The sequence below is a fragment of the Astyanax mexicanus genome, unplaced genomic scaffold (assembly GCF_023375975.1).
Source record: "Astyanax mexicanus isolate ESR-SI-001 unplaced genomic scaffold, AstMex3_surface scaffold_43, whole genome shotgun sequence".
NCBI lineage: Eukaryota > Metazoa > Chordata > Actinopteri > Characiformes > Acestrorhamphidae > Astyanax > Astyanax mexicanus.
The window spans coordinates 169,640-193,386 of NW_026040053.1; the positions used below are offsets into that span (position 1 = coordinate 169,640).

The 23,747-nt window shown below is 36.3% G+C and overlaps 2 protein-coding genes across 3 annotated transcripts; both read right to left on the bottom strand.

Moving 5' to 3' along the window:
• Nucleotides 1-356: 356 nt before the first annotated feature.
• Nucleotides 357-10,720, bottom strand: fbxo22 (F-box protein 22). Its single transcript, XM_022667377.2, has 7 exons — nucleotides 10,546-10,720; nucleotides 8,263-8,395; nucleotides 7,292-7,379; nucleotides 6,681-6,785; nucleotides 6,372-6,524; nucleotides 4,967-5,132; nucleotides 357-3,190 (listed from the first exon to the last, which is right to left on the bottom strand). Exons 1-7 carry the CDS (start codon nucleotides 10,680-10,682, stop codon nucleotides 2,797-2,799), a joined length of 1,176 nt encoding a protein of 391 aa, XP_022523098.2. The 5' UTR covers nucleotides 10,683-10,720; the 3' UTR covers nucleotides 357-2,796.
• Nucleotides 10,721-12,698: 1,978 nt separating this feature from the next.
• LOC103040917 (tropomyosin alpha-1 chain) lies at nucleotides 12,699-22,755 on the bottom strand. 2 transcript variants are annotated; one of them, XM_007239549.4, is made up of 10 exons: nucleotides 22,407-22,755; nucleotides 20,729-20,854; nucleotides 17,556-17,689; nucleotides 17,350-17,467; nucleotides 17,169-17,239; nucleotides 15,693-15,768; nucleotides 15,063-15,125; nucleotides 14,909-14,978; nucleotides 13,786-13,864; nucleotides 12,699-13,030 (listed from the first exon to the last, which is right to left on the bottom strand). In XM_007239549.4, the coding sequence occupies exons 1-10, from the start codon at nucleotides 22,518-22,520 to the stop codon at nucleotides 13,027-13,029; spliced, it is 855 nt and encodes a 284-aa protein (XP_007239611.1). In that variant the 5' UTR covers nucleotides 22,521-22,755; the 3' UTR covers nucleotides 12,699-13,026. The 2 variants fall into 2 exon arrangements, with proteins under 2 accessions (XP_007239611.1, XP_007239612.1); XM_007239550.4 differs by having other exon boundaries at nucleotides 13,775-13,864.
• Nucleotides 22,756-23,747: the final 992 nt, after the last annotated feature.

Below are 23,747 nucleotides of genomic sequence, written 5' to 3' on the forward strand. Positions count from 1 at the left end.
CACTAACGTATTTGGTTATTAAGACTTTAAAAATTAAATTTAAACACGTTTTGTAATTGTATAAAAATATGTTACCCAAACCTAGCAGTACCACTCCAGTCCACTGGGGGAGCCACAGCCCACAGGATAAAACCTGATGTAATAGAATAATATTTTTGAAGTGTAATTATGATTATTGCATATAAGCATTAGAGTAATCTCTAATTATTTCTCAAAGGTAAATACTGTCCCTTTGTCTCAGAAGAAAAATATATGCTATAAAATCAAGTATTGTTACTTAATGTATTATTATCATAAAAATACTTAATACTTAGCTCAAAATCCTGCTTTAAAACGGAAAAAACATGCTTACATACTTCTTTTAAATTAATATAATTATTTCAATAACTTTCATCAACAACAAATTGAATAATTTAAAAGTCTGTGATAACTGCATAAACATACTTCGATATACAGCTCTGGAAAAAAATGAAGAGGGCACTTCAGTTTCTGAATCAGTTTCTCTGATTTTGCTATTTACAGGTTTATGTTTGAGTAAAATAAAAAAAAAAGGTTAATGGTATAAAATAGCATTTATTTACCGAAAATGAGAAATGGCTGAAATAACAAAAAAAAAAAGATGCAGAGCTTTCAGACCTCAAATAATGCAAAGAAAACAAGTTCATATTCATAAAGTTTTAAGAGTTCAGAAATAATCAATATTTGGTGGAATAACCCTGGTTGGTTTTTAATCACAGTTTTTTTTCATGCATCTTGGCATCATGTTCTCCTCCACCAGTCTTACACACTGCTTTTGGATAACTTTATGCTGCTTTACTCCTGGTGCAAAAATTCAAGCAGTTCAGTTTGGTGGTTTGATGGTTTGTGATCATCCATCTTCCTCTTGATTATATAATAATAATTATATAATAATAAATAAAGATAATACTCTTTTTTGTCTCAAAGTAACTTTACTAATACTCAGAACTTGAGTGATCAAACAGCACAAATCAAATAAAACTGTACAAAGAAATATTTAAAAAAATACAGAAGAAAAGCAGTATTCATATTTTTGGAAATCAAGATGATTAATTTTTGCACGTCGTATTTACTAAACAGAACGTAAAGTAAAAAGTACAGTAATCAGATGTAAAGTCTTTTACTATTACTATTTTAGTAAATTATGATTTAGTGTAAGGAGCTCTGTATAAAATCAAAAACTAGAAAAAAAGAAACCGCATTTCTTAACAGAATAACATCAATGCAAATCTGAACTAATAACAGGTTCTGCAATCTGACTGTAATTAGGGTACTTGAGATTACTTAACTGTACTTAAGTACTTAAAAGAGGAATGCTAGCAGTCATTGTCTAAACACAGTGTATATTAGAAAATACCATGTAGAAAAAAAAAAAGAAGACCAATGGATCAATCACCACTGGACCGATTGGCCGATTCGGTTTCTATTAAACATAAAAATATATATTTATGTATACATTTATTTTCTGATGCGGGAGAATACTGCCATACATATGGCATTTCCAGAGAAGCTTCTGTTAAGGATGAATTTTTTCAGAATTACAGAATTACTTTCAGAAAGTGCAGGAAGTTTATAGAACCAGGCTATTGTCACCCATTAAACAATAGAAGAAGAAAAAGAAAGAGGTGTTGTGCTGAAATCTGTCTACAACAGATTAAGGTCCTGGTGATTCTGTATCTACTGTAACTGTAGATTAACCCTTGTTTATAAACACTAATAAAAGGAATCTGAGGGGAATCTGAAGAATAGAGACGCATTCTGCCAGAGAGCAGAATTCAGCACAACACCTGCTGAAAGGAAACTCACTGAACTGACAGCATTATACAAACCAATCAGAGTGAAGTATAAGGAGAGACTCTGCCCACATAGATGTAAACACACACATCCAGCTTGGTGTGAAGAATGGTCTGAACTTCCCAACAGGCGTGGGAAAGGTCTTTAGTACTGAGAGGAACTGGAGAACATGGACTCTAACTGGCAGAAAGCTGCTATAGATGACCTGATATGTACAAAAGCTCTATCCTGACAGGATTAGTTTCTCAGGGGGTTCTGGGTTAATTTTCTCTTTATGGGTTTTTTTTTATCCTCTGTGATTTTATTCCCGTCCAGAACGATCATGTAGGTGTTTTTCTCAGACGTCCTCTGAGAAAATTACAGGCTGAATTATCTACTGTTTTTCTCTGAACTCCGTGCTCCTCCGGTAATTTTAGTCCCGTCCGGACGCACATCTCTGAGTTTCGTCTCCTCGCCTTTAATACAAGTTTAGCTATTTGTCCACTGCTGTGCATGATACCAATAATTACACTTTGGGTGCTTGGGCATTTCCACAGATCCATGTATAAACAAAACAGTGAGTGAAAATGGAGGAGCTACTGAACTCCATGACCTGCTGTGACCGAGAAAGCCAAAAAATAAAAATAAAAACTCACTGATCCTCAGGAGTTTTATCACCAAAAAGTAAAAATGTGATATATTTTACACAGACGACCCCCTAAGAAACTAATCCTGTACGGATAGAGCTTTATTCTGGTTTTAGGGTCACTTTCAGCGATCAAATCAAACAAAACAACAAAAACCAAACATTGTCTAATGCTGGGCCTGACCTTTATAAATCAAAATGTACATCCTGTATTTATTTAATCAACCAACATAAACTGGATCTGATTTGCTGCTTAAATGATCATCTCAGCCAATCCCTGTCCATCACACGCTGTGATGTTTAAGACAGGAAGTCCAGCAGCCTAGTTTCTCCAGGAATCATCATCATCATCATCATCATTATCCTAGATGCACAAGGCTCATGACGGTGGTGTATCCGTGCTGCAGTCCGTTAGCGTCCGTTTCGCTAAGCGTGTAGTTCTCTTTAACGATGCGGTCGCAGCCGATCTCCCCGTTCCCGAAGAAGCCGAAGAGCGGCACGCCGGGGAACACCTTGTGGAAGGTGTCGGCCTCCACGTTGTGCTGGTTGTTGTAGTGGTTGTGGCCGCGGGCGACGCAGGCGAACATGAAGCCGATGGTGTTTCTCTCGGGGATGTCGGCCGCCTTTAGCCGCCGGATCGTAACCTCGGCTGCTTTCGGGCTGCTGACGTCCTGATCCAGCAGCACCGAGGCGCCCTGGATCCTGGAGCCACTTAATGCAAGACCCATCACCCCGAACGAGCCGGGAGAACAGCTGGAGAAACACATTTCATACTTTATTTTGTTTCCATACACAATATTAAAAAATTGCTATTTTCAAATTCTATTACTTTTTCGGGTTTTTCATGACCATACGAACCCTGACAGCGCCTTCATCACTTTTAAATATATCAAATATAAATATATTTAAAAATCAATTAATTTCTTAAATGTGGAAAATGAGCAGCTACCATGTCCACAAGTCATGTCATGTCAGGCAATGTGCAAGTCTTTAAGAAAGGGCTAAAGCCATTAACACACACATTACCTTTCCAGGCCTTCAGGGCAAAATTTCATGACCATACGATTTTTAAAACAACAGGTCAGACATGGACAATAAAATAAAAAAACAACTAAAACTACAATTAAAATTAATAATTTTATAATAAATGTATTAATTATAAATCATTTTATAATTATATTTTACAATTAATAATAAAATGTGTGTCCAGCTCCAGTGTGTAGAGTTAAACTACTGAATGAACTGAATTCTCCATCGATGAACTGAAACACAAAGATTTATAGACTAAATTTCCATGACTTTTCCAAAACTTTTTGGGTGTTTTAATTTTTCCAAAACTTAACCAAGCCTGGGAATTAATGCTATTTTCAAATTCCACGACTTTTTCGGGTTTTTCACGACTGAATGAACCCTGACAGTGCCTTTTCCAAATATGCATACTCCCATTAATCGCTAAAATAGAGCAAAACCTTACCAGCTGTTTAGCTTTTTAGTCTACTTAATCCCTGGAGAAAAAGATCATGCTCTGCGAGTCTATACACACCACCAAGACTCACGAACCACAGGACTATCAGCTGCTGTTTAAATCATTTAAAGTTTTTACTGACACTAACCAGAGGTTGGTACTTCATCATTTTTAAATATATGACTCAGATACAGATTAAATGCAAATGATATTCTATAAAGCACAGCCTTCCTCTGACTCTGAGAAACACAAACAATATCTGATAGGTGAGAAATTCCAGAGAAAACCTCAAGAAATGCATCAAACCACTCAGATCTGACTGTGGAGTGTATAAAAATCAATTCATTTCTTGAATGTGAAAGATGAGCAGCTATCAGTTCCACAAGTCTGTCATGTCAGGCAATGTTCAAGTCTTTAAGTAAGTACTACAGCCATTCACACACAAAAGCAGGAAGAAATGTGGAAAACGGCATGTTTAAGTTGATTTCTGTGCTCTACTTGCAGAAATGTAATTAAATAACCTGTTCAGCATCACTTACCACACTCCTTATCAGTTTAATACCTCATCCAGATAAAAGATACAAGCTGCACGGGACTAGGATAGTAATGCTAGCTGAGCTAATTTTAGCACCTGTTTCTGTGTCAGGACTTGGGTTGCAGTGAAACTTGATAACGAGTTCAAACTCCCCCATTATTCCCAAATACAGCGCTTTTAGCCGACTCCCAACTAACAGGCTTATAACACTAGAGATAAGGGCATTGTACACATTTAATTTCCGGATTTCTCCTTTAAGCAGCACTGCTGGGGTAATCTATGATTAAAATAGCACTGCTACAAATTCATGACTTGATTAAATGTATTGTGTTCTGTCTGTTTGTCTGCTGGGAAATCAAATTACAGTTTTGTAGTTGTTTTTTAAAGCAAGACAACATACTATCAAATCATCTATCAAATTTAACAGGTTCATATTCATTTCATTTTGTTAGATTTTTTTATTTTGGTGCATTCTTTATTTAAATTAAAAGCCTCTACACTATGTGTAATGTTTTGCTGTTGAACGTACCAGTCTCTGTGCTGAGGGAAAGCTTTCTCCACGTGGCCGCCGGCGATCAGGACGTTACTGTGGGCCAGCGGCTCCAGCAGCTGATTCAGGAACCGAGCGGCTCCAGATTTATAAGCATCATAACCGAACAGCAGCACCACCTTCAGGTCGGGGTTTCCAACCAACCCTACACACAAAACAGCTCATTAAATACATGCTGGATATCATTTTGTTGTCGTTACTGCATTCTCTACTGCAGCAGCATTTACACACACTTATAGCACATTCACACTTTCATCATAATAATAAAACAATAACTAGAAAAAGACACAGAAACACAGAGAACTCTGTAACTATTAAAAGTAGAAGTTTCTTTTCTTTAAAGAAATTACAGATGAAGTCAGAGAGTGGTGAGTACTGTTTCCTACACCTTCAAAAGACTCTTGTGAACTGGAGAAAAAAACTGATACAGGAAGACGTCTGGCTGACCCACATGGCAAAACAGCAGCTTTAGCCTTTAGCTCTTTAGATTAACGTTCACATTATAAACCACGTTGCTCAAATCTGATTTTTTTTGCTCAGATCAGATTTGTGTATCTTGTCGGTTCACATTCAGTGTAAATGTAAGTGATCTGTATCTGTGTGTAATGTGAATGAATCTGTTCCTGAATCGTCTCACATGCTGCACATTGATACCTGTATAAACGTCTCCTTCTTCACCAACAACAAAAACCCTCATATTAGAGAGAGGAGAGACTCGTAGCTTTATAAAGGGAAATGGATGAGTTAGCAGCTCATATGTGGAGCATCTTTTGCTGGAGTGGAGAGTAAACAGCTGCTCTGAAGTTCATGCTCAGCTCCAGGAGGTGAAAAAAGGACAGGCGATTTGCTTTTGCTGTTTTTTTTGCAGCTATAGCTGCACAGCTGCACCAAGAGATACAGTGTGGGTACGAGAGAGAAGCACGTAGCGCTAATGCTAATGCTAATGCTAATTTGTAAAAGCGAAAAAAAAGACGCATGAATTCTGCGTGATTTGACTGTTCACATTCATGTTGCAGGTCAGTGGATCGGATACGTATCCGATTTAGGACCACATATGAAAGTGATTTAGATATGATTTGAAAAAAAAATAATAATTTGGCACGTTCACACAGCCATGAAAAAAAAATCAGATCTGAACCACTTTGAGCAAAAAAACCCGATTTGAGTCACTTCAGCCTGGTAATGTGAACGGAGCCCAAGTTCTAGTTTCAGCAGAGAAGAGAAGAGTTAGAGTTATTCTGACAGGAAATAAGCTGCAGTAATAAAGATATTGATAAGATAAAGATGAAATAATAAAGCAGATTTTTCTGGGTCATACAGCACTGCTGAACTAAAGGGGTGTTCTAAAACTTTGTACCTGAAATGTTTAAAGTGTGAAGCTCACCTGCTTCCTCCAGAGAAGTCTGGTTAAGGTTCTTTTTGCAGAAGTGGAAGGGGCGGATGTGAACCCCCTCCATAGCAGGAAAAAGGAGGCTGAATCCAGCTTCTCCCTCCATGAACTCCTGAGGGCAGCTGCAGGGCAGGCGGGGGGGCGTCACTGTAAAACCAAACACACACAAATCAGCACCTTAAACTGCAGAGGAACATATTCTCACTCAGTAACACACAGAGGCAAACATACCAAAGTCCAGGTTCCTTTCTTCTAATTTATGAAAAATTAAAGATATTTGTTTAAAGATTAGATTAAACTTACACACAATTCCCGGGGTGACAATCCATAAAATATCACAGGATTTCGGCAACAAGTGTCTCAGCCTGTCCATCGCATCCAACCCGTCCTCATCCTGACACTTCCTCGCTACAGTAACAGCAGAAATACAAACATCAAACGTCAAAAAAACAAATAAAGATTAAAATAAAGACTATATAAAAACAACCAATGCCTATTTTAGTACTTGACTAATCTGACTATTATTTGTTGGCTTAGTTGCGATTGTTTTATGTCATGCCCTTTATTCGTAATTTCTATTGGTGAGGACATTTAAACATTGACGCACCAAAACCATCTTTGCAGAATATTTTGATAGTTTGACATACTTACAGCTCTGAAAAAAAAAATAAACGATCATTTTAAAACGATGAGATTTTTTTTATTTAACCAAACTGAAAAACTCTGGAATATAATCAAGAGGAAGATGGATGATCACAAACCATCAAACCACCAAACTGAACTGCTTGAATTTTTGCACCAGGAATAAAGCAGCATAAAGTTATCCAAAAGCAGTGTGTAAGACTGGTGGAGGAGAACATGATGCCAAGATGCATGTGATTAAAAGTGTGATTAAAAACCAGGGTTTTCCACACCTTTTTTGTGTCTGTAGGAACCGTTATGTCCACTGAAATGTTCACTGTCTACCATTAACAGAGCTGTGTGGGGCAGCAGGTAGATCTCCTACAGATACAGAACAAACAAACACAAATCAGTTATAATACATAATAACACACACAACCACTAATCATTAAAAGAGCTCTTTCCACACGGCTGAAATCACATTACACAGCAGTTCCACCTGGGTCAGAATTTCTGATCTGCCTGTATTGATAGGTCAGGCTTATTAATTATTTTAACACAAAAATAAGTTTACAACAATAAAAATTCATAACACTCATTATTAATTATTATATTAGAAGTAAAGATTGGGTTTTATCAGTCAGAAGGGGTTTATTTAGTGTTGTGCTTAAGCCCCGCCCACTAGAGAGCAGTGTTGTACTCTGTTGTTAGATCCCAGTGTACTAATTGGATAAAAAAGTATATACATGATAGTGTGTTTTATATACTGTCAGGTTTCCTAAATTTCACTTAAACAATCATAACATATGGCCTTGTGTACATTATTGCAATATAAAATGGTATATTGAATCCTAATTCCTGTATTGTGATTAAGGGTGGGCGATATGGTCCTGAAATAATATCACAATATTTCATGGTATTTTTGTGATAACGAGACTCTTGGCGATATGACAAAACACTAAATAAGACATAAATATTTTAAGAATACACTACTGCAACAAAATGAAAATTACATTTTATTATTGCATACGATATTATATGATATGGCACACCCCCTAACTGAGATATTAAATAAATAAAATAATTTTATGAGATTTGTAACAGAAGTCAATCATCCAGAATGTCATAATACTAATAATAATGCACTCCAAATATCTCCATATATCCAGAATTAAAGTAAAAAAAATGATACTGGACAGATATAATCTGTCTCTAGTAGATATATAATGGGAGAAAAAGTACAGAAACATAAAATCCACCTGACCTCTAATCCTTCCTCCATGGTTCCCAGAAGAACATGTTCTTCATATCTGGATGATCCAGAAGCAGACAGCCAGCTGATCTTCTGCTGGGTCTTCAGGACTCTGCGGGCGCAGTTCCTCCATAATCTACTGACCCTGAAAATAAACATATTTCAGTGTTACTAAATTACAGAGCTTCAAATAATGATCATTTTGTTAGGAGTGAAAAGCCTTTGATTTTTATCACTTCAAAATGATAGAAAAAGCTTAACATGGAATTTAATAGCATTTAAACTCCCAAATCTTTTAATGTGAAATGTTCTGAGTAAATAATAGTGATGCGTGAAATTATATTGATATCGGCCGATATATAGATATTTATTTGCAGCGCTGGCTGCATTACTTCAATTGGCCACTACTTTCCGTGTTTAAGAAATCCACTGATTTAAGCTATTGTTTATTTATTCATTTTTATTCGTTTTAATAGTTATATTAGGTGTGAAATCTCTTTGTTACAAATGTGTATATCGATATAGGCACATATACAAGAGATTTTATACAGAGAGCACTTGAGTTTCTGAATCAGTTTCTCTGATTTTGCTATTTATAGGTTTATATTTGAGTAAAATGAACATTGTTGTTTTATTCTATAAACTACAGACAACATTTCTCCCAAATAAAAATATTCTCATTTAGAGCATTTATTTACAGAAAATGAGAAATGTTTGAAATAACAAAAAAAGATGCAGAACTTTCAGACCTCAAATAATGCAAAGAAAACAAGTTCATATTCATAACGTTTTAAGAGTTCAGAAATATTCAATATTTGGTGGAATAATCCTGTTTTTAATCACAGGTTTTTTTACGCATCTTGGCATCATGTTCTCCTCCACCAGTCTTACACACTGCTTTTGGATAACTTTATGCTGCTTTACTCCTGGTGTAAAAATTCAAGCAGTTCAAGTTTGGTGGTTTGATGGCTTGTGATCATCCATCTTCCTCTTGATTATATTCCATAGGTTTTATATTTGGTACAATCAAAGAAACTCATCATTTTTAAGTGCTCTCTTTTTTTTGTTCAGAGCTGTATTATAACTGTAAGTAGCAACGTTAACGTTAGCTAGATAAGGAAGTTATCTTGTTAGCTAGTAGGCTAACTATCAGAGTGAGTGTTGTGTTATTAGTGATTTAGAGCACTAAATCCTTAAATAATCAGTTGTAGGAGACATAATTAGATATTATGAGACATAAAGAGATTTAGGGAGTGTGTGTGAACCTGCGAATCTGTGATTTATTGTGATAGAAGGTCTGAAAATGAAGGCTAATCAGCCTGAATTCCTCATAGCGAAAGTAAAAGTAAACAGGGCTTTATTAGAGTGATACTATAGAGTAACATTAGAGAGTAATATTAGAGTAATACTGTAGTAAAGTCAGAAAGCATGCTAATGCTAACAGTAAGAGTTAGTAGGTTAGCTAGTAGCTGGTGTATAGGTCAGTACCCCGCTATTAGATAGTAATATTAAGAGTAATATTAGAGAGTAACACTCGAGTAATATTAGAGTAATACTGAGGCAAAGTCAGTTAGCAAGCTAATGCTAACAGTAAGAGTTAGTAGGCGGTAGATAATGGTAGTAGCCGGTGTGTAGGTGAGTAAACCGCTATTAGAAAGTAACAGTTAATATTATAGTAATATTAAAGGGTAATATAAGAGTAAGTTAATTCTGAGGTAAAGTTAGTGAGCAGGCTAATGCTAACAGTAAGAGTTAGTAGGTGAGTTAGTAGACGGTAGATAATTTTAGTAGCCGGCGTGTAGGTCAGTACCCCGCTATTAGAAAGTAACAGTTAATATTATAGTAATATTAAAGGATAATATTAGAGTAATTCTGAGGTAAAGACTGTAAGCAGGCTAATGCTAACAGTAAGAGTTAGTAGGTGAGTTAGTAGACAGTAGATAATTTTAGTAGCCGGCGTGTAGGTCAGTACCCCGCTATTAGAAAGTAACAGTTAATATTATAGTAATATTAAAGGATAATATTAGAGTAATTCTGAGGTAAAGACTGTAAGCAGGCTAATGCTAACAGTAAGAGTTAGTAGGTGAGTTAGTAGACAGTAGATAATTTTAGTAGCCGGTGTGTAGGTCAGTACCCCGCTATTAGAAAGTAACAGTTAATATTATAGTAATATTAAAGGATAATATTAGAGTAATTCTGAGGTAAAGACTGTAAGCAGGCTAATGCTAACAGTAAGAGTTAGTAGGCTAGTTAGTAGCGGTAGATAGTGTTAGTAGCCGGTGTGTAGGTCAGTACCCCGCTATCCGGAGCAGGGCTTTGGTCGGGATGAAGGTGAGGATCCTCTCCACCACTTCAGCGACAGTACTGAGCACATATCCCGCTTTACTGTCCGCCTGCAGAGAACTACAGCCCGCAGCTCCGCACTCCGCCATCTCTACACAACACAACACAGCCCACCGGAACTAGGGACTTTTATTCTACACAATTCACACAACGGGATCAGGGGCTTTTATTCTACACAACCCACATGGAGGAATAAGGGACTTTTATTCTACACAATTCATACAGTGGAAGCTGGGATTTTTATTCTGAAAAGCGAAGTTGATTTTTTTATTCTTTTTATTTTTTAACATTGAATACAATATCTCGTAGAGGTTCAGTGTTCAGTACAATAGAGACAATATAAAATAACAAAGAATAAAGAACTCCAAACGAAACATACCACAGTGTAAAGCAAAAAAAAGGAGCAAGCATTTTAAACTAAAGGAGTTTGGCCATATTTGAGGTTTAAATTCTAATTATTTTAAATTCTAATTTAAATTCTATTATTCCTCACTAAAACATCTTAAGTTTAAACGTTCCCAAAAATAGTTGGGAACATTTTATCTTAAGATGTTTCAGTGAGGAATAAAAGAATCCCAAAAAATATTTGGGAACATTTAAACTTTAAGATGTTTCAGTGAGGAATAATAGGATTTAAATTAATTCAAAAAGTGATCAAACAATGAATGTGATATTTAGCCAGCAAGAAAACAATATTTACTACATCACATGTTTTGTTGTCTAGATCATCAATATAGTACAAGACATGGTTCACATTAAAATAAAGAATGTTTACTATGTTTTGGGTGGCACAGTGGTTTAGTGGTGAGCACATTCACCTCCCTGCACTGGGGTCTTGAGTTCAAGTACCCCTACCTGGGTGGAGTTTCCATGTCCTCCCTGTATCTGCGTGGGTTTCTTCCTCCCACAGTCCAAAAACATGGAGATCAGGTAAATTGGATGCTCTAAATTACCCTTTTTTCACTTGCACTGTTACAAATAAATTTTGGAGAGACATTAAAAACTGGTCGTCTCTAAAAATAAATGAATGAATGAAGTTCAACTTATATAGGGCCTTTCTAGAAACCCAAGGACGCTCTGCAATTTACACGTTTTACACACAAGCACATTACACATCAACACTCATCCACACACCGGTGAGAAGCAGCAGCCAATAGCGCACAGCGTACTCTCAACCGGAAACAACCGTCCACCTGGAGGACTGCATCCAGCGCTACAGTGCTGGATTACCCAGTCCACATGTGGGCACACACACACCAGATCGATTGGGAGTATTACATTTTTATAGGGATCTAAGGATTCTACAGGACATTCACAAAAAGCACAGCCTACCAAATCAAATTTAAATCGCTTATGTAGAAAATCTGCCACCGGGTATACTTTATGACAGATGTTGTAAGGAGTATCTTTGACCCTGGGTAAAACTGGTCATTTAATGTATTTAGAAAGCACTTTTCGCAATGACTGGATCTACCCCTGCACACATTCTTTTGTTATAGTCATTAAATGATTGAGATTTAAAGGCAGTTGTGAGAACAGTATTATTACACTTCTTATCTGTTAAGTTTCAGTCTCTTATTATCAGTTTTGGTAAAACACAGAAATGTGAGAACAATCTAAATTTAATTTGTCAAATGTGAAGTAAAAGTGTAAAAGTACTGTATTCTATGTAGCCCCTTATTAAGGTGTGGAAAGAAATATTATTTTTTTTACATGACGTCGGGCTCCATACGTCTTACCCTGATGCTCCATCACTCTGGGACAGGGTAAATCTGGACTCCAGTCTTTAAAGATACACAGCTGTTAGGTCACTTTAATCCATTTAGTTCTCTTCACTGCAGTGTGTGTGTGGTAAAGCTCTTACTTTCACTATTAAACATCATATCCCTGGAATTCTAGTGTTTTGATTGTTTATCTAATCATCCCCACAACCATAAATAATGACCTGCAGATTAAACAATAATCACCATTTAAATAGTGCAGAAAATATTTCCAATTCATTAAGAACACACATTTTAAATGATTATATTCTGTATCAACAGTGTTGAGTAAGACAGGTGAACACAAGCAGTCAGTCAGTGCACAAAAAATAACGGGACGTAAAGTTCATGAGAGGAGCTTTTCTAGATTTTATTCAAGCTTCTCAACAATAAGTTAACATAAGAAAGAATTAAGACAAACTAAGAGAGAGAAAGAGAGAGAGAGTGGGGAGCTTACACAGATGGAATAATATTTCTTTATTATTTTACAGAAAGCAAAATAACTCAAAGTTCTGTACAACAGATGGGATTTCAGAGCTGTGCTCCACCCCCACTGAGGATGGCGTGATGGAGGAAAGCAGTGACAGAAAGCAGGAAACAGACAGATGCTGAAGAGCAGAGAGAGATGCCACTTAACCGCCAGCTCCAGCAGCACAGAGGAGGGGGAAACAATTTATCTACAGAGAGAGAGAGAGAGAGAAAGAGAGAGAGAGAGAGTTAGTGATTGAGATTGAGATAGAGAGAGTTGCAGAGTGCAGGGGTTCATTAATAGGAGGGTGCATCTATAAGCAGCAATACTACACATATTAATTAGTATTATATTATATATTTTTTATATAAGCCTAAAGTCTATAGTTGTTATAATTATTATTAATTATATTATTCATCATCCAAATTGTTAAAAAAAAGAAAAATTGAGGGAAAGAGACATGCTTCACCCTCTGTATAAAGCCCTAATGAGACAGGATTAGATTTATACTCTGAGAACGTAAACATGATCAGAGAACGATCCATACTGATCATCTTTGATCATATTGAATATTGAATACCACAGATACTTCAACTTATTCAGTCTGTGGTAATGCTCAGATCCTCAGATCCAAAACACTAGCTTAAAAGTCACATTACGTGTTTTCGGAGGTGGAGCAGTGTGTAAATCGAGTAGTCGCTCCCATACCAGTCATTTATACATAAATGACTGAGATATTTTCTCCCGTGTGAATCGTAAAATAAAAAAACACATTTTTACTCATATCCTGATCAGGCGTCAGGTAAAACTAATCCCGTCACAATAGAACTTTTTCTTACACAGTGTGAATAAAACTTAATATGAGATTAAGTTTCTGGGTTATTTGCATTACACAGAATCTGATCGAAGCAGGGTGACTTGAATGAAACATTCAAGAGTAGTAAACACACACATGACATTTACATGGAGGTCATGTCGTTGAGAGCATGGTCCAGCTCCTCGCTGATGGCTTTGTACTTGAGTTTCTGAGAATACAGCTCATCTGCAGACAGAACAGGAGCACCACATGAACAGAATGTAATAATCAGCTCTTACAACATTAATCTGAGACGCTCAGCAGCATTCAGCAGATAATACATATTATTATTTCTTTATGAACCCCTTAGAATTCCTTGTCCCGTACACAGGCTACAGGCGTAGGTGATAAAAAAAACACTTTTTTCTGCAGTAAAATAACGTATTTACATTCTGAAAATGTGAGGGTTTTCTCTCTACTCCACTTAATAATTCCAGATCAGTAACAATCAGGAATCAACCCAAATTCTGCAGGTTAGAAAATAGATGTTAAAAACTAGACAAACATAACAAAACTAAAGGTTTGGAGGACATGAACTGTTTGATTTGTATCATTTGTATATTGGAAAATATTGTTTTAAAAATTCAGGAAAGAGACAATTTTGTTTTAATTTTATTCATAATATTTTGACTTTACCAGATTTACTTAAATATATATATTTTATATTTTATATTACAGTTACAATTATGCTTTTCAGTAATGTTTATTATCAAACATGACAGCTTTTTATGTAATGCTTGAATAAAAATCCTCAAGATTTTCGATTACCTTTGTTTATATGTTTTGTTTATTGCAGGTTTTACACTGTAAACTTTAGTATCTTATTCTTTTTAAATTTGAATTTTTGCACTTTAAAATTGTGTAGTTTAAAAGTTCTCATAGAGCATGTCCTGTTATTTCAGTGTGTAAATAAAAAAAATCTATATAAAATGTATAAAATGAAGTAAAAGTGTAGTAATATTGTGTGAGCAGACTGTTGTTCCAAGTATTTCACTGCCTGCCGTCATACTGTGTATTACTATTTATGTGACAAATAAAATTCCATTTAATTTAATTGAAGATTTAGTGGAGTAATGCCAGGCAGACAATTATCAAACATCCTGGTCTATTAAGGGGGTTATAAAGACACTTTAAATATAAAATTAACATATAAAATACATATTTATATATTGAATATATAAAACTTCAGTAGTAAGAGACAAAGAGAGAGAGATGAGCAGAAGGACATACCCTCAAGGTCATCAATAGTCTTCTCAAGCTTGGCGACTGATCTCTCAGCGAACTCAGCACGGGTCTCAGCCTGCACAACAGATCACAATCACATCACAATCAGAACGGGATCCTGAGGGATTATGGGAAGGTTCAGATCAGGCAGGAAGCTCACCTCCTTCAGCTTGTCTGTCAGGACCTTGATCTCCTCCTCGTATTTGTCCTCCTTCTGGGAGTACTGTGGACATAAACAGAGAGAGAGAGACGGTTTAAACACACACACACACGCACTAACACACACACTTATCTAAATACACACCCTGATGTTCTCACTCATCTCTAACACACACACACTGTAAAAATAAAAAAAGTTAAAAACTAAAAATTCTTTGAGTTTTCTCAGCTTTTTAAAAAAAACTTACTGCACTTGATTTTTTTAGTTTTGAGGCTTAACTCAAACTTTTAAGTTAAACATTTAATTTGTGTTTTTAGTTGGCCTGATTTAAGTTTTATGAAAAGTGCATTTTATAAGTTTTGCAGCCTGTCCTTTAGGATCAACTAAAACAAATAAGTTGTGCTAATGAAAAGGTGTACATTAATTTAATCATCTAGTGGGTGCAACACTATATTTTGATTAATTTAACAAAGCAACTGGGGACTTGGGATTTATTTAGTCTATTTCATACCTGCCGTTAGTAGTTGGCTTGGCCTCAACTAGAGTTCAACTACAATTTGTAAATTTTGCAAACACAAATCCTTTAGTTTGGCCAATTTTTTTAACAAGAAATGTAATAATGTGAGTTACCTTCTCAGCCTGGGCCTCCAGAGACTTCAGCAGGTTGGTCACTGTCTTCAGCTCCTCCTCCAGCTCAGAGCACTTACTGCAGGAGAGAGAGATACACCATCACACACCCCACCCTCAACACCCCATCACCACCATCATCACCACCACCATCACCACCACCGTCCCGGATACAATCAAACACCACGACTGCAACTGCAGAGAAAACCTCGATACTGCAGTTATCTCATCATTACACTGGAGAAAAATCCACAAATCTGATTAAAAGTTCTAATAAAGAGATTGTATTTTAACTCAGCGTGTGTATATATACTCTTAACCGGAGTATTCTGGGATGTCTCAGCCTGTGCATGAGCGATAAATCGATTAATCTGACTGTAATCACATTTGAATGTTTTAATGTTAATTTCATGTTGTTTCTGACAGTCCACGCTTTAAAAAATCAATCTGGATTCATTAATTTAACTCTGGAACACTAAATGATAAAATGAGTAACAACATCACCATCAACGTTGGGTTTACTCTGTATGACAAGTTTTGGTAGCATCACATAAAATAAAAATAAAGGTAGCATGAATGACTCTCCTATAGAAAATCAGAAAAATGATTGGAAAATCAGGTAATCTTTAACAGGTAATGTGCTAACAAAAAAAATAAAATAATGCTGCTGAAAACTTGGTCTTTGGTCCAGATTTAAACACACAAACACTAACATCAGGTAAATTACACCCATAGATATCTTTTTCTATATCACTAACATCGGATAAAATCCGAAAATCACCCGGCGTTAATGTTCTAGAGTTAATGTTTGAATAGGGAGAGACTTCTCTAAAATACTCTAAACTGAAGTTCTAATTACAATTTCAACACCATATTTTACATCACTGATTAAACCTGATAAAAGCCTCATGAACAGTTTGTAGCGTTTGAATCAATAAAGCACAAAAACAGTGTGATTTATCAGCTTGTTCTGGCTGCTGCGACTGCGCAGGTCTCCACATCTAAAGGAGAAATTTCTTTGCTATGGAAAGTTGATTTGGCTTATTTTGTTGAAGGGTGGGACTTAGGGCGGGAGTTAAGTGTTATGAGAATATTTCACTGATATTTCAATAGCTTCAGTAGCTGCTCTGATTCAATCTAGACAAGACTCTATTACTCATACTGGTTATTAATATCGTATCATATCGATAATAGGGCTGCAACTAATGACTATTTTGGTAGTCGACTAATCTGATGATCATTTGTTCGATTAGTCAACGATTATTTCTGCCATGTCCTCCATCTCTAAAAACAACAGAAAAACAGCTGAACATGAGATTTAAAAGGCATTTAAATGTCCACATGTTGTTTAAACGTGGAGAGTTCTGATATTTAGTGAATAAACATGTAATCTGTTGTGTTTGAGCTCTCAATCCCTAATCGATAATAATATAATATACAATTTCTGTATTATTATAAGTGTTAAGTAGTGAATCTTACCCCTCATTGAGCTCAGCGCGCTCCTCTGTACGCTCCAGCTCACCCTCAACAATCACCAGCTTACGGGCAACCTGTACACACACACACACACACACACACACACAGGGAATAGTGAATGAGGTAACCTGTACAGAGGGAGGTGGGGAAGGTCAGTAAGTATGGGTTTGGGGGTGAAGCTCACCTCCTCGTACTTGCGGTCGGCCTCCTCAGCGATGTGCTTGGCCTCCTTCAGCTGGATCTCCTGGATCTCCATCTTCTCCTCATCCTTCAGAGCCCTGTTCTCAATGACCTTCATTCCTCTGAAACACACAGGCCGCACCATCAGAACCACCGGCACCACCGTAACCACCGTAACCACCGCACAAACACCCGGCTCCCACAACCCACCTCTCGCTCTCATCTGCGGCCTTCTCAGCCTCCTCCAGCTTCTGCAGGGCGGTGGCCAGACGCTCCTGAGCGCGGTCCAACTCCTCCTCAACCAGCTGGATACGTCTGTTCAGAGAGGCCACGTCTCCCTCAGCCTGCGGAACAGCGTCCGGATCAGAACCACATCATACACTATACATCATACACACACACTATATACATCATACATACACTATACGCACGTCTCCCTCAGCCTGCGGAACAGCGTCCAGATCAGAACCACATCATACACTATACACACTATACACTATACACATCATACACACACTATATACATCATACCCACACTATACACACACTATATACATCATACACACACTAAACAGACCATATATACATCACACACATTCTATACCCACACTATACACACACTATATACACGTCTCCCTCAGCCTGCGGAACAGTGTCCGGATCAGAACCACATCATACACTATACACACTATACACTACACACATCACACACACACACTATATACATCATACACACACTATACACACACTATATACATCATACCCACACTAAACAGACCATATATACATCACACACATTCTATACCCACACTACACACACATGCTATATACATCATACACACTATATACATCACACACACACACACATTACCCCTCACACTAAACACACACACAGATCTAGGCTAAGCTATGTTGTGTTGATTTTATTTATTTATTTATTGTTTAATTATTATAGGGGCAAGGGTCAGTATTTTAGCTTTATGTTGTGCTGCTGTTTTTTATTGTAGTGAAATAAACTGCAGGGAATGTTGGGAGGGGGGGTGGCAAATGCTACTAATAATAAATATTATTAATAATATCAGTAACTGTATGGATAATGTACAGCACATGTTTAACCCTGATGGGATCAGTAATGTGGCTGAACCTGGCAGGTTCTAGGGGTCCATAGCATTACCAGTTTGCTCTAAACTCCACTTGGAACATTTTATACCCATTTGATTTATATCTGCTGAAAGAAACCACAGATCAGAAGCAGTGGGTGGGTTGGCAGTGCTTCTTGTGGCCACATATTTCAGCTCATCTCGTTTTACAGAAGTCGGGCTTGGGTTTAGATTTGGCCGGCAGAACTACAGTACTGCAGCTCATAAAACTGAACACTTTATAGAGTGTAAAATCAGATGAGTTATGATCACTATGAATGGTTATGAATGATTCTAAATGGTTATGAATGGTTGAGTGGATATGAGTGGGTATGGATGGGTATGAGTAGATATAAATGATTGTAAATTTGTTTTATTTATTTTTTTATTATATTAAAGGGGCAATCAGGCATCTCTAACCTCATTTCCTCCTCTATACCACTATTTCCCTTTGACCTTCTTTAGGCACTGTTTAAAAATGTTTTTTACCTTTAACTTCTATTAATAAAAGCACATCATTATTGTAAGTTGCTTTGGACAAAAGCATCTGCAAGATGTAATGTGATGCAATGTATAAATGATTTTGGATTATTATGAATGGGTATAAATGATTATAAATGATTATGAATGGGTATGATTGGGTATAAGTGGTAATAATGTGTATGTGGAGAGCTGTGAGGGGGGTGAGATGTGTGTGTGGTGTGAACGCATGCGAATAATTCGCTGAATAGTCTGGACTGGGTTACAGTATCCAGAGAAAGGGCGGTGAAATTCTACCCGGACCCGAATTTAAACCCGGGCTTATACGGGCTACAGCGACCCACCAGCACCCGACTCCTTATAAAGCACTGAGCTAAATTTATCACTTACAGAACTGCATACAGAGCAGGACACACAGCTCACTTTCATACACTGCGCATATATACATATATACATATATACTCTAATATTATATATCATATTATATATTTATGTATTCACTCTTAATTTAGTTAGAAACGTATTGAATATTGGGACGGTTTCTCAGACAGGGATTAAGACTAGTCTAAGACTGCATTTTTATTTTCTTTCAATGTAAAATTTCTATTCTAAATTTTGTGTTTTCTAAAACCAGGCTTAACCCCTGTCTGAGAAACTGATGGGTTAAACATTAATTTTAATCCAACACATTATTAGTTGTCATTATAATAATTATTATTATTGTATTTGTCCACAATATAATATATATTAACAACAACAATCTTTTGTATGCACTACATAAAATAAAATATTTTAATAAAAGACTAAATAAAAAATATATATATTCCATTTATAGAAACAGAATTTGTTTGTTTCTATATGATTATAATATATATATATATATATATATATATATATATATATATATATATATATATATATATATATATATATATATATATATATATATATATATATTAGTCATCTAATGTATTGTGTTATTTTATTTTGGTTTAATTTCTACAAGATAATATACAATATATGGACTAAAGTATTGGGACGCCAGCCATTTTCTTCTAAAATTAAAGATATTTAAAAGAGTTGATCCTGCTTTTGTTGGAGTAACTGTCTCTACTCTCCAGATAACATGGAACCAATAGGTTCATGATTATTGATCTGCTGCAGAGAGTGTTCCTATTCTATTGGCGGTTCTTCTATTCTACAGTAACTAGACTAAAGCTGTTTGTGTTCATTTGCACGTCTGTGTCAGCAGCTCTGGGTGGAACTAAATTGAAGAAGCTGAATGCAGCATAAAAAATTATAGGGAGGGGTGTCCACAAATATTTGGACATGTAGTGAATATGTCAGCACTAAATGCAACTAAATATAATAAAATGCTCTTTGTGTTTAAGTGTACAAATACTTTTGACTATAATTTACCCTGAAACATTATAGTTTACTTTATTGCTATAATTTATTTGAATTAGAAAATATATATTCTAATGCACATATTTATAAGTATAGGGAATTAATTGGTAATTGTTGTGTTTAATGTAGCTTGTGGCGTCCCTCAAGGCTCTATTCTAGGGCCTATGAAGCTGTAGTTTTTGCAATCAGGCCTTACAGATGTAGTAATGTTTACAGATGTGTACAGGTGTGTTATAATAATCAGCTGTAATTTAATAATAAATCAGTAATAATCAGATTAATGGACGCGGGGAGGGTGCTATACGACCGCGGGGTGTTTTGTTGTGTTTTTGGACGCCATGATTTGTGAGCACTCACATCAGTGGCTTTCTTCTCTGCCAGCTCCAGCTTCTCCTGGGCATCCTTCAGAGCCTCTGAGTATTTGTCCAGCTCATCCTCAGTGGCCTTCAGCTTCTTCTGCAGAGCCACCAGATCATCCTCCAGCTGAGGGTCCATACAGAACCAGAACAGAACCGAGGGAGAACAGGGACAGAACCAAGAAAGAAGAAAGCTCGGATCAGTAAAAAGCTCAGATACTGTATTATAACACAGTTTTACACAATAAATTACATGACATAACCATCTTTATTACATTATTACACACTGAGCATGCATGACCGGGTCAGAACCGGGTCAGAACCAGGTCCAGACAGTACAGAAGAGGGGTAGTCGTGCTCCAGTAAAATCCTGTTCACTGTCTGGATCTGGATTGAACTCTTGAACTCCTGTGTATTGTATCATGCTCTTCTTTAAAAACAATGCACATAACTATTGGATACAACCAATAATAAATGCTCAAATAATTAAAAGTAAAATTATAAATTTAGATCACACTGATTTGATATTTTCCTTTTAGACAGGGTCTGCTTGTTACACTCGTTCTTTTACTGTACTTTTCAGCTGTGAGCTCATCAATAAACAATAACAATAATAATCAATCAATTGCACATCATTTCATCGTGTGTGCTGAGTCACTATATGCATATATGTATTGGCAATATGTTAGTTGAGGAACCAATTCAACAGTTTAATTCTAACTTGATTTTGAGTTGAAACAGTGGAAGAACAGCTTAAGGTTCTGTCATTTTAGAAGAAAGTGTTTCATCCACAGTTTGTACAGCAAGAAGAAGCTGTAGAAGCTCCACTGTGCCTCTGTTAACCCTGTATCTTCTACTATTAACCCTGTATCTTCTGTTGCATCTTCTGTTTTATCTTCTGTCAACATTGTATCTTCTGTTTTTAACTCTGTATCTGCTGAAGACAACCTGTTTCTTCTGTTGTTAACCCCTCAACAGGCCAGCATTTTTGTCAATTTTCTGCCTGATATTACACACCTAAATCTTAAAGATTTCTTTTCAAGCATCACATAAAACTGTTTAATGTTTGATAATACACGTTAGTACACATTCTAATTGTAATTGTAATAGAAATTATTTTTACAAAATGTAAGTAAATCTGCAACTATAAAAATAAAATGAATAACAGTAAACAAATAATGAAATTGGGACTTCTTAAACTTCATATTAAAATAAATATTTTCCTGAATACAAATCAAACCTGTCCTCCAAACCTTTTGTTTCGTTATGGTTGTTAACTGTATCTAACTGTTAGAATCTTCTGTTGTTAACATTGTATCTTCTTCTGTTAACCCTGTATCTTCTGTCATTAACTTTGTATCTTTTAAACTTGTTTTTTTCTTTTGCTATCATTGTATATCATCTTCTGCTGTTATTATCCCTGTATCTGCTGCCGTTAACTCTTTATCTGTTCTTTTAAATTGATTATTCTGTTGTTAACATTGTATCTTTTGCTGTTAACCATGTATCTGTTCTGTTATTAACCCTGTATCTGTTCTTTTTAACTTTGTATCTTTTTTGTTAACTCTGTATCTCTTCTTTTAAACTTGTATAAGCTGTTGTTAATCCTGTATCCGCTGCTCTATGAGTGAGTGAGAGTATGTTGAGTATGGAGAGTATCGTGAGCGGCGGGCTCCGACCTGTTTGCTCCTGTCCTCCGCTGCCTTCTTGTCTCCCTCTGCCTGCTCAGCCCGGTCCAAGGCATTCTCCTTGTCGAGCTTCAGCATCTGCATCTTCTTCTTGATGGCATCCATGGCTGCTGGTGGTGGTGTTGGTGCTGGACTGGGACTGGGACTGGGTCAGGCTGGTCCGGGCGGGTCAGGCTGGGTTCGGGAGAGGAGAGGAGTGTTCCGAGCTGAGCGCTGAGCTGGAGTGCGAGCTCACTCTGGACCTCGAGCTGTCAAATATGCGTGTCGGCGCGCGCTCCCCGGTTCCTGCAGGGACACCTGATACGAGGTTTGGGCTCGAGCCGGCCGGTGATTCGCTGTTTGCGGACATTTGACAGTTCATATCGCTATATATGGGGTGCACGGGGCGAGGCGCGCGCACCCCCATCACCCCCCCAACCCCCATCCTCACCCCAAAACCGACCTGATCCTATTTCCACACCCCCCTCATAAACCACGCCCACTTCTTAGACATGCATGCACCCCCCCACCACACCCCCACCCTAAATCTGCAAGGAGTAACCCCTTCAGTATCAAAAGTATCAGAAGTATCTCCATTCATTACTCCACTGTAGGCAGAAGTATAGATACTAGAGTATAAAATTACTTTCAGTTTTAAGTATCAACTCATTATGTTGATACATATGTTGATTAATATAATGAAATAATTATATTAATGTGCTTTTAATATATTTTAAGTAAGTACATAAATCTGTTAGTATATTTACAGCATACTTCTCAGTATGTTTTATCCACAATTAAGTATTTTTAAAAGTTATTTTTTCACCAGGTCCCCCTTCCCAAAACCCTTTTCAACATTTTTCTAAAAGATATAATGACTATAATGTTATATAATTTGGGATGCACTAGGCTGTTCCCTGTTTAACATATGTTTTTTTTAGTTTTAAGAAAACCACTCAAGCTTTTTAAGCTTTAAGTAAAAGTGTTTTTAAAAAGTGCTGGATTAAAAAAAACTACTTAAAGTATAAAAGTAAAAGTAATACAAAAGGGAAAATAATAAAGCCATTAAGAACAAAAGCTAAGAATAAAATTTTTCTAAAAGCCATAATGACTATAATTTTATAATATTACAATGTTAATGTTGGTAATATAATTTGGGATGCTCTAGGCTCCTCCCTAGTGTTTCAGCTGCATATATGCACCATTGTAAATGAATGTATTTTATTTAGTAGAATGTAAATATATTAATAGGCCTGTCACGATTTAAAAAAATGCGAACGATATATTGTCCCAAAAATTCTCAATTTTTTTAATTGTAAAAAGAAACAATGCAGCTCATAAACAATATATCAG